The sequence below is a fragment of the Nothobranchius furzeri genome, chromosome 14 (genome assembly GCF_043380555.1).
Source record: "Nothobranchius furzeri strain GRZ-AD chromosome 14, NfurGRZ-RIMD1, whole genome shotgun sequence".
NCBI lineage: Eukaryota > Metazoa > Chordata > Actinopteri > Cyprinodontiformes > Nothobranchiidae > Nothobranchius > Nothobranchius furzeri.
The window spans coordinates 30,506,262-30,518,460 of NC_091754.1; the positions used below are offsets into that span (position 1 = coordinate 30,506,262).

Sequence of the window (12,199 nt, forward strand, 5' to 3'; positions counted from 1 at the left end):
ATCCCAAACCCCTTTTTTCCACTTCCTGAAGGCTTGTGCCTTCCTGGCCGTGCACACATTAGCCTGGTCAGTGCTCCATCTCAGGGTCACTGAGAGGGCAGCAGCAGAAAGCAGCTAAGCTGCTCATCAGACCCACTTGGCTGGATTGGTAAAGCCGTTTACTAGCACTCCATCAATCACGTGGTAATTTTCACTGCAGAGTCTTTTGACCCTTAGCACCTATTGATAAGAGCTAAATACTCCCGGGGGATCATCAGAGCAGCATTATCTAAATCTACTCCTAAACATCCAGAGCCTTCCTTACAGACTCACGCAGCAGCTCACACGGTGGAGCACCTTTTGCTGACGCTCAGTCAGGAATGCACTTTGCTTCATTTCTCCTTTTAAGGTTTTTGCCTTCATGGACACAACATGCGGCCATAAACTTCTTGCACACCGTGTGTTTTATCCTGCTGCAAAGTCCGTAAAATCAACGACTTGAGCAACGTTGCAATTAGCTCGAATGTCCAAAGGCAGGCAGCAGAAGTTAGCATCGTGCTTCATCAGGACTGGGCTTTATGATCCAAGCTGCACATTTTATGGACAACATAGCCGCAGGTGTGTTTAAAGCAAATAAAACTCCTCTAAAGTAAAAATCATTAACTTCTGCCTGAAATGCAGCATCACAACTTCAGAATCACTCATGTGAAACGTGAAATATTGATATAAGAATTGAGAAAACTGTAAGACTAAGCTGTTCTAACCAAAAGCATGAAGGATGTTACCTGTGTGTGTCCTCTGATGCGCCTTCAGATGGGAGCTCTTGGTGTAAACCTTCCTGCAGCCATTAAACTGGCATCGATGGACTCTCTTTTTATTCTCAGGTATGTCTCCTCCCAGACCTCCACCCCCTCCCTGTTCGCTGTCGCTCAGGGCTCCTCCCCGGCCCAGCGGGGAAGGTAACGCTCGTGCTGCCACGACCTTAGCTGCCCCTAATCCAACCTTCTTTGCCACCAGTTTAAACGTCAATGTGCCGTCTGCTGTTGCGGTGAGTGTCTGTGTGGGCTTGACGAGATGCCGGCCGAGCTCTGGAGACGACGGAGGCGTGAGGGATGTGACAGCTGCACTGAGCTGTGCGGCACTGACTCCTCCAAGGCCCTGCTCCTTTGTCGTTTCAGTCCCAGCTTGACTCTTGCTCAGATGTGGGACCTGGAGGATTTTAGCCTGGACCTTTGGGTGGGCGATGAGTAGTGGAGGTGGGCTGGGCTGGTCGGGAAGGCTGGGGAGGAGGGGATCCATCAGGTCTTCATCACTGTCACCACCCTGCATAAAGGCTGGTGTTAGGAGACAGTCCAGCTCCTCGTCGAAGAGCTCTGAGAGGCGCTTGGGCTCCGTCTGCAGGTATCGCTCCAGCTCTAGACATGTCTGCAGGAAAAAAGAGTAGTGTAAGTCAAAAAGCACTGACTTCTGCTTTTAGATGGACTGGGTTAATTCAGTGAATGTAATGGTGTTCATTCTCAGAAACTAGAACATTATGGTTTGGCAAAAGGCCTGGAACGCTGACTGTTACACCCCTGGGAGATGGTGGAGGGGAAGGAGGCGAAGTGGTAGCCAGCTCTGCATTTGCTGAGCTGTGGCAGCCATCTTCAAACATCATAGATGCATCCAGTAAAGTCTTTCTGATCATCTCCTTAAAACTTGTGCAGTAGTGCATAAGCACACACACAGAAGTGCACAAACATCTCTGCCCTCCGTTAACCATTTTGGTGGCCCTCGACTGAGCAGCTGTCCCCTGCGTGATCTCTGACTGAAGACGCGTTTATCACGTCTGACTGAAGCTAGCTTCATACTCCTTCAGCACATCTGTATCCTCGCTGGCTTCCAGCTCTATTTAAAGTCAGACGGTGGCTGTGGGCGTTTTATTTCTCTGCAGCTGCAGACCGTGTCACCTGGCTCACAGCAGTCCTGTGAGAGGACGGATTTATTCGGTGATTGATTGCCGCTGCCTGGCCGAGCTCTCCGGAGCCCTGAACTGTGGAGGCCTTGCCTGTTTCCCTCTGCTCAGCCAAATCAACCAGCCATGGAAGTTATATTGAGAGATGGAGGAAGTGCAGTGAGAGAAGGGTAGGTAAAGAAAAAAAAGAAACAGTCAAAGGAAGAAAGAGAGATAGTAAGAAAGAGGATAGAATCATTACGTTTATCCATCTTTGCAGAGAACCATGTGCACTTTTGCAGCAGCAGATGTAGGCAGCAGCTTAGCATCGCCACAGTTGTTGGTCTGCAGCTCTTTTGGTCAAGGGCACCAGTGCCATCACCTCAAGAGATCTGAGCCAAGAAAGCATTCACTAACCAACTTATGCAAGCTTCTCTAGGATGACTTTGATTCCTGCTGCTATCCAGCTGAACTACCAATAACACTGACGACATCCACAAGGTCTTGGTAGAAATGAGAATTTTAGAGACTATAACTGAAGCACAGCAACAAGCTGAAGCGACACACACCAGCCTCCCAGCACTGTGTGGGGGGGTGTTTCAGTAAATCAGCCACCTAAACAGGGCCAAGTATGGGTTCACCCAGCTGTTCTTATTCTAAACACACTTATTCCCATCACACACATTGTCTAACGGTTATGACATGCCCACAAACACTGACTGGTACTATTTGAATTAGTGACATAATAGTGACTTCTCATTAAACGTAACATCAGATGACGGATAGTGTGATATAATTATTTTATTCTAATAATTAGCTGTCCAGCACATTAGCCCTGCTGTTTGACCATAAACAGTTTTTAGGTCTAAACTTGGTTACGGCTAGCAGCCTGGCCAGTGAGACGCAGGAGCCAGGATCACCCAGCCCTGGTGATCAGCCTGACACCGCCCCTCCTCCTCCTCTCTTCCAGGCTGCTGAGGAGCACAGCTGAGCTGAATCCTTCTGATGACCCACACCTGGATTAAAAGGCTGTGTCTTCAGCAGTCTAGGGCCCTGTCCACACGTAGCCAGGGATCTGCCAAAATGTCATCCACACGAAAACAGTTTTTTTTTCACACGAAAACGGATCTTTTTAAAAACTCCGGCCAAAGTGAAGATCTGCGTTTTCTCTGTTTTGGGTGTCTGCGTGTGGACAGACAAAACCGGAGTTTTAAGGTCCGCAACGTCACTTTCCACGACAAAAAATGCTGACATCACGTGTGTGACCTGTGTTTACACTAGCCGACAGCATGGATGCCCTCAGAGCTGCGCTCGCTTCATCAATTGTCCAAGCGCTTTTTGCTTGTTTGTTTTTGCAAGCGGAATTACTGCTCCTTGCGGAAGACCACAGACGAAGGACGAGGTTAAGAACGGGGGAAGTACTGCCGCCTGCAGGTCTGGCATGTCCTTAACAACGTATTTATCCGGGTACGTGTGGACAGAGTTTGTTTTTAAAACGCGGTGGTGTGGATGCAAGTTTTTGGAGGGGCGGATATTCGTTTTCAAAAAACCCCGGCTACGTGTGGACTAGGCCTAGGAGGCAGCAGCGTAGGGGTTCTGCTGTCCTCCAGGCCTCGTGTTGGGATCTTCTGACGTTGTTTGTTGATTAAAAAGGTTAACTTGGTTTGCTGCAATTTTATTGACTCCGGTTTTAAACACCTTCTTTCACAATAAGTTTTTACCAGGTGTTTTACGTCAGTAGATTGTTTTAGACTTTTATCAGTGCACTGCAGCAGTGCCAACCACTGCCTGGTGGCGCAGTGGTTAGCACTGCTGCCTCGCAGCACGAAAGTTGCAGGTTCGAAACTCGGCTCGGCTGCGGCCTTTCTGCATGGAGTTGCGTGTTCTCCCCCATGCATGCGTGGGTTTGCTCCGGGTACTCCGGTTTCCCCCACAGATCACAACATGCCCTATAGGCTATAAATTGTAAGTCGCTTTGGATAAAAGCGTCTGCCAAATAACTAAACAAACATATCAACGTGTGGATTTCACAAACACCTGCTTGGTAGAACTTTTAATATAAGTTTTAACCAGGTGTTTTTATAGTTGGTCATTGGTGTAATGTTAACCTTTTAGAGAGTTTTTTTGTGTGTGTTGCATTATCTTTATAATGCTTGCCATCTGTTTGCTCTTGTTTTTAAATGGTAAAATGGTAAATGACCTGTATTTGATATAGCGCCTTCTGTAGAGTCCTGGAACCCCCAAGGCGCTTTACAACACAATCAGTCATTCATCCATTCACACACACATTCACACACTGGTGGGGATGAGCTACAATGTAGCCACAGCTGCCCTGGAGCGCACTGACAGAGGCGAGGCTGCCGACCACCACCAGCAGGCAACGTGGGTTAAATGTCTTGCCCAAGGACACAACAACAGCGACAGACTGAGTGGGGCTCGAACCTGCAACCTTCCGATTACGGGTCGAGCACTTAACTCCTGTGCCACCGTCGCCCACCTTTTACAACAATTAAAACCATTTTAACTCCACTGTCGTATTTCTTATGTTACCCCCTCCTTCGCATCTTAGCATCTCCTGTCGGGGACGTAACAACTTGTCTAATCAGCATCACCTCAACACTCCCTGCTTCTGTCCTACAGCTCGTTTCTGCCTTCAGCCTCTTGGAAAGTCAACTTCCCGTTTGGCCGAGGGCCCTTGGCAGCTGAAGGTTCCCGCCCTGATCCTTCGTCTCTTTCTGCCGCTGCCTCTAAAGCAAAATACAACTATTATACAAATGTTTTGGGGTTTTGTGTTCTTTATCTACAGCTGGTCGCCTCTGTTCATTCAGACAGGCCAGTTCTGCAGCTTTGCTTCTCTCGGCTTCATTGACGAGACAAACCAACACGTTCCGTCTCCACATCTGTTGAATGAAGATAAGCTGAATTTATTTTCCTTCCTTCTCTCCCTTTCTTCATATCTCATTTGCATATGAATGTAAATCAACAATATTTCTTAGAGGGGAGCGGGGCTCTATAAGGAAATGTGAGAACTGATAAGAACATGTGTAACAATGTCCTTTAGAAAGCCGATAGCAGGAGGAGTCGTGCTGCTTTGGTTTGTTGGGATGTCTGTTCCTGTCATCACAACAAGGCTGTTACACAATAGCTGGTCAAACACGCACATTTACTATGTACCCGACCTGGAACGTAACAACGGAGGTGCTAAATTAGCTGTGAGATTAAAGTTAAAGAAGAAAAAAGTCTAACTTTATGATAAAAAGCTTCTCCAGATGTTGAAAAGGTTTTATGGCATAAAAACACACAGATCAGTTCTGGATTCATAAAAACAAACAAACATCTGATTTCTCTAAATTACCACGATAATAATACATCACTCAAGGATTAACAGCAATGTTCAAACAGTAAGTAATCTGTAATCCGTGCCAACATGTTTGCTAAAGATTGTAGATCCGAGGTTGGAAAATGAAATTTAGAGATTTAGAAGAAAACGGGGAAAATGTATCGATACGTTTCCTAATTCTCTATCTTTATTCTCACGATTCAAACAAAAGAGTCGTTTTAGATACAGGCACAGTACTTTCTTTTGTTTTATGAGACAAATTCTTAATTACTAGCAAATCGTGAACATGTTCAGATAAGTTGCAGATAAAAAAATTTTTTTTAAGACTATAAAATCTTTAAAACATGATAGCTGTTCCTTAAAGGCCTCAGAGGACCAACACTCGCCTCCTGTTCTGTGTGTGTTCCATACATTATTCATCACTCTCAGATGCAGCACCGTGAACATTAGCCTGCTTTGATGCACTAAACACTCCCACTGTCTGTGATTTCTGCAAGATTTCTCTGTCATAGTTTGAACCTGGAGTAGAAAATATAAATAGAATAGAAATAGGATTGTGGGAGGAGGACAGGGAGGACAGAGGGTAGAGGGAGCCCGAGGCTGTGCGAGAGGAGCGAGTGCCAATCACACCCAACGACCAGCGGTGAAGCACCGAAGCTGACATCACACACGTGACCTTCTCGTTCGTCTGTTTCTCCTACACACCATGAAGATCAGGTAACAATGACATGTTGGGCCTGCGGCGCAGATGTGTGTGTTGACGTGTTTCCTGTAATCCTGGAGTCCAAAAAACCCCTCAAGCTTTGTGTGGATCGTAGAAGTTTAACACGCTCTGAGACGGTTAGGATTCGGGATTAAAGTTACTGATGAGGTTATTATAGTACCCCATAAGGATAAAACGATAAGGATGTGTGTGTGTGTGTGTGTGTGTGTGTGTGTGTTTGTGTGTGTGTGTGTGTGTGTGTGTGTGTGTGTGTGTGTGTGTGTGTGTGTGTGTGTGTGTGTGTGTGTGACTGCTGGCTTGGCTAACAGCTCAGACTGATAGCGTGTGTAGGGCTCACCTCCTGTTCCCCTCCTCAGTCCCACACCATATGGGGAAAGGTCAAATCACACACACACACACACACACACACACACACACACACACACACACACACACACACACACACACACACAGCTTTTTGAATCATCACTAAACAACGACACGCTGAGCTGGACAACATCTACCTCTGACTGAGTAAAAGGCAAAAACTGAACATCTTTAATCCTGACAGCTTAAAGTCAAGGTCGAGTTTTCTTCTGGCTCTTTTTCATTGTTTTTATCGGTTAAACAGCAGAAATAAATGACTCATGGCAACTTTAACTGGGATTTATTTAGTACATTCTGTGCCAGTTATGAATGAGTTTCTGACAATGCCACTCTTCACTTCAACATGATTGTGTTTCTGTGCTTTTTGGCTCTGATTATGTTTGTCATTTTAAAAAAATCTTCCAGTTTTAGGGTATTTTCTGCATGAATATCCCAGAAACCAGTAAAACATTCAATGTTTTCCAGTTGGCTGCAAAGATGCTATTTAAAATCAGTTCCTAGACTCTAAATTCAAGCTTTATTTTACTGTTTAAAGTATTAGTTTGAATGTTTAGAAGATTGTTTCTGAGGATAAAAATGATAAATAACTGATTTCTTATGTGTTGTAGTTTATGAACAGCCTCAGTTTTGTGAAACAGCTTAGTTCTGACCTGATTGACAAGCTAACAGCTAGTAAAAACAAAGGCTAAACCAAAGTGTTTCTTCTTAATATTTCCAGAGCTCATCTGGGAGCTACTTTACAAACCGTTGTCTACTGTAAGTTGTCAAATTAAACAGCTGCATCTAGATTTAGCATTTCAGGTGCAACCTGAAGCCCGCTTCTCCTCCAGCTTCACTGGCTGCTAGTCAACTTCAGGGTTCATTTCAAGATCCTGGTTCTGGTCTATAGGGCCTTACATGGACAAGCACCATCTTACATTGGTGATCTTCTTAGTCCCTACACCCCCAGCAGGTCCCTGAGGTCCAGAGACCAAAGCCTACTGGTTGTGCAGCACCAGGCTAAAGACCAAAGGTGACAGATCATTTGTTTCTGTGGCCCCCAGACTCTGGACCTCTCTCCCCCTGAGCCTGAGATCAGTGGACTCAGTGGTCTCCTTTAAAAAGCAGCTGAAGACTCACTTGTTCAAGCTGGCTTTTGTATGACCTTCTTCACCACTCTCTCTTTATTCTGCTCTCCCCACCTATTCCACCTTCCTCAGGATCCACTGATTTCCCTCTTTCCTGTTCACTCTCTCTCTTTCTTAACATTTTTTTATAATCACAATTGCCTATTCTTGCTCATTTGAAATATATTTTTAAACATTTTCTAAATGCTTTTTCATATTTTACATTTTTTGTTTTTGTGAAGCGCCTCATGATTTTTATCTTGAGAGGCGCTATAGAAATGATACTTTCTTCTTCTTCTTTAGGCAGGAATCTCTCAACCTGTCAGACCAAACTGACAGCAACGTGAATGTTTTCACTGCAACATTTGCACAAATCCAGTTTATTCATGAATTTCACTATTTGTTTGAATACAAAATAAATTAAATATATTTAAGTGGATTTATTTCATTCGACCGCCTAAAGAAACTTGACTATAATAAAAGCGTCTACCATCTCATTCTGCACCCCCTCACCCCTACATGTGAGTGCTGGATTAAATATTTTATCTAAAATAGCTGCCAGTGCCGAGCAGCCCTGCCTCTGTGTGTGTCCTCGGCCTGCTGAGGTTCATTAATAATGAATGTAGAGAGCATAGGGCTCTGGATGGAACCGCTAAGAGCTTTTGACACACAAAGGATGATGTAGGACGGAGCTCCACAAACAAAAGTGAAGTGGATTCAGCAGGGGAAGCACCGTCTGTGTTTACATGCACACTGTTATGTGACTATTACCAACACAGCCATTAGGACAACGGCGAAATGAAGCCATTTACGTGATTCTGTGGAGCGACACTTTTCATAAGCATCTGCTTCGTATGTGGTTATTGCCACATAAATGGCTGTTGAAACAACATGACTGGCGAAGTTAAAGGACCATCTATGAAGACATAAACAAACATTATGGTTATTAATATGAGGAGGAATCCAGATAAGAACACATTCAGTGACTTGATTTTATTTAGCATGGAAACAAAACCCTTTATGAAGACACTAAATCATTAGGCAAGAGGCTGAGACAGAGTTGGTGCACTGATGCAGGCTTCTAGGGAATTTAAGTTTGGGATGGAAGTGCCCTGCAGTGAAATTTTTGCTGCAAATAACCACCTAATTCTATGTAAATAGCCAAGCAATTCAAAGCTCAAAGATGTTCAAATTTTCTAAAGCGTCTATGTACATTTTAGGATTAGAGTGGTTTTAGGACAGCATAAAGACTTTGCAACGGTCTCCACTCAAACTAGCTGTTAGCTTAAATGTTTGATCCTTGTTTCTACAAACTGAGGCTATTCAAAACATTGACTGAACAAGTAAGGTATTTATTTATTTATAGACACACACCTTGAATGACTAGAGCGATCCCTTCACTGATTGGTAGTTTACAAATTAGACACAAATGAAACTGACCAATCAGAGGGCTTGAAGCATAACCTGCTCAATAATCTGCACGCATAAAAGAATCATTTCATTTGAGCAAACCTTCATATATTTCAGGAGCGTGTGGCTTTAAGGTGGTATTATTAGATCCCAGTAAGTCAGTGTGACTCCACTGCAGAAATCTTCACAGGCAACTTCTCTAACAAGCACCAAACACACGCTCTCTGCAGCTCCGAGGCCAGCTGCTCGCCGCCGATGGCTCCTGTTTGATATGTACACACTCGTGAGCATGAGGCTTCTCATAGTCACACACATCAGTTAAAAGTCATTATGCTCTTCTCACACTTACAAACATACGCAGCCTCTTTGTACATATCCACATCGGCAAATTAACCGAATAAAGAGCCTCTTTCCCCCTTTTTCTTTTGAGTGGTTAATTAGCCATCAGAGCCTTCAATGTGGAGAGATCCATCAAGAGGAGCGGCTTCAAAGAGCAGTTTATGGAAGCCAAAGGACTTTAATTAGGACCTATTTGAATAAAACAGCAAAGGGGGAAAAAACCATCGTTTGAAGCAAAATGCTGCATGAGAAGGGGGGGATAAACAAATTCTAATACGCAGAGATAAAGAGAGACAGAAGCAAAGTGGAAGGATTAGAGGGAGTGAGATGAGATGCTTGCACGAGGCTTTCTACAGAGGTGTGAGTGGAAACTAATTAAAACATCAGTTTTCTGTTGTTAGCAGCAAATGCGGCTGCTATATATAAATCAGAACAATGCAAGTTGGTGCTCTTCATTTAACTAAAGGAGACTTTAGACAATCAGTGTTTCTGCTTTGTTTCACCGGTTATCTGCAACCTGATTAAAGTCATAATAAGATTCCGGCAAAACAAGAAAATCTGAGGTTTAGCATTCATTCTGCATGAAAGGTGCTTTTTCATGTATACTTTTATATTATTTCTTATATTTTATAAGTCAGCCAGTTGTTTTAAAGGTAAATATGGGTTCATGTGCCAAGAGAAACTCTCTGGATCCAACTAAATCAAACATGAAAGTATTATTTTACATTTTGAGCAGATTAACTGCTAACTAAACCATTAGTGTTTCATTTTTTCAACCTATTCCTTTTGGTCAATGCGGAAAGTTAAACTCATTCCAGTTTGTTTTAACTGCATCCTTTTCATTTATCAACATGCAAAAAGCTTGACAAATGAGTTTTAGATCGATTAGATTTAAACAGACAATAAAATATATTATTTCCATGTTCGTCTGCACAATAATTAACAAAATATTGAAAAGTTAAAAATCAGCTTTGCTTTCCTGGAGCACAGCGGATCCTTCATGCTGTGGTTATGGTTCATGCTTCTGTTTGCTTTTGCTGCACTGAGCAACATGATGGTTTTTCTGACAAATGACATAAATGCAAAAGAATGATGTAATTACTGTAAATTTAATATAAAATGTTTGCAGCTTCAGCCTTCAGGTCTACAGGTGTTCGGGTATTTTGCTAGTATGACCTTAAACACAGATACTGCAAAATAAAACCGACTGGTAAAGGTCATCTCAGGGCTACTGGTTTGCGAGTGATGCTGCACCGCTCATGGGACCACCCCCGTTGGTAAAAAGACTGTGTACACTGAAACTCCTGCGAGGCTAGTCAAAACAAGCCAGTTTGTAGCCCTTTACCACTTTTATGTTATGCTGTTGCCCTACTATGTAGTGGACCCACATGATCAGGTGACGCAGGTGCAAAGGGCCACTATCCATTAGTTTCCCTGCTCCAAAACACCTGATTCAATGGCTGAACCACCTGTTCAGCAGGTCATCAGGCTCTGCAGAAGCCTGTTAATCACCAGCTGATTGAAATCAGGTGTTCTAGAGCAAAGACAACAACAAAACATGCTGGATAAGTGCCCTCCAGGACCAGATATGCACACTCCCACCCCCGTCTTGGAACATCATAACATTGGCACAGGCCACAGACCAGAAATGTGATGAGGAGCTGTTTGCCACTAGAATCATGCAGCCTGAACCTCTGCAGGCTCATCAGCAGCTGTTTGCAGACTTGTGATGGACTGGTCCCAGATTTGAAGACAGTGAATGAACAATCATATATATGCAGCAATGCTTCTTTATAAACTGACTCAGACTTTTCAGGACCTTTTACACTAAAGGTTAAAGGGAGACCTGTAAACCAGCCTGTGCTCATAGCCTGGCCCACTATTCACAGGACTACACTCATCTTTCTGTACACATAATTTCTTAATCGTTAGTGGGATTATGGATGTGATGGAGTTTTAGAAGCAGCTTGATTTAATCTAAACGTTAACTTATAAAAGTAAATCGTTTCACACACCTATTCAAAGCTGTCATCAGTGTTTATTTAGACAAGCATGAAGAAATGTTTATTTATTAAATAAAACAGGCAACGCGCTCTCCTCTCAAAAAAAAAAAGGTCCGACTGAATGTAGCTTGATATTTATGCACCCATCATGATATAATAAATGATCATCAATTATGAAGGGAGACTTCATGCATTCCAACGACCGGATTGACATCAAGCAACGAGTAAATCAACATTTTCAATCTGGAATAATTGGAAAGGTACCAGAGAGCCAATTAAAGACAGTGACCTTCAAACGACAAAGAAAGAAATAATTAGGACCAATGAGAGTGACACACACACACACACACACACACACACACACACACACACACACACACACACACACACACAGAGCTTCACCTCCGACCTCGTGTCTCAGCCAATGAAATTTTAATCAACAGTCTCTGATGGAGGAGAGCACTCAGACTCTCCTGCTGCGTAACCACCTCCCCCTCCCATCTTTTCTCTCCATCTTTTCATGCCTGTGAGCAGTGAACCCCCTCACCTCCTCTTTTCACCTCAATAGCCCTGCTCACCCTTGTGCTCCTCTTCATCACACACACACACACACACACACACACTTACACACACACACACACACACACACACACACACACACACACACACACACACGCACACGCGCACACGTGCACACGCACACACACACACACACACACACACACACACACACACACACACACACACACACACACACACACACACACACACACACACACACATTTCCTTCTCCCTCAGTCACACTTTCTCTAAGTCTTCTGCCGGTATTTTCTCTTGTTAGTTCTTGTCTTTTTCTCTTATGTCTTCTAGATTGTGAGTCCCAAAAAGACATGACATGTGCATTTATCCTCCCTTTCTTCACATCAAATGATTTTGAGCATTCTAGAGGTCACTTTGATCAAGTCATCAGGATCTGTATTGATCTAGGTCACATGTGAG

General features: G+C 43.7%; 1 protein-coding gene across 1 annotated transcript in view; it reads right to left on the reverse strand.

The window, feature by feature from the left end:
* Positions 1 to 12,199, reverse strand: part of klf7b (Kruppel like factor 7b) — a 72,226-nt gene that overhangs the window by 22,722 nt on the left and 37,305 nt on the right. The window contains exon 2 of the mRNA XM_015965934.3: positions 765 to 1,404. Within this exon, the coding sequence (XP_015821420.1) occupies positions 765 to 1,404 (640 nt within the window). The remainder of the gene's footprint in view (positions 1 to 764; positions 1,405 to 12,199) is intronic.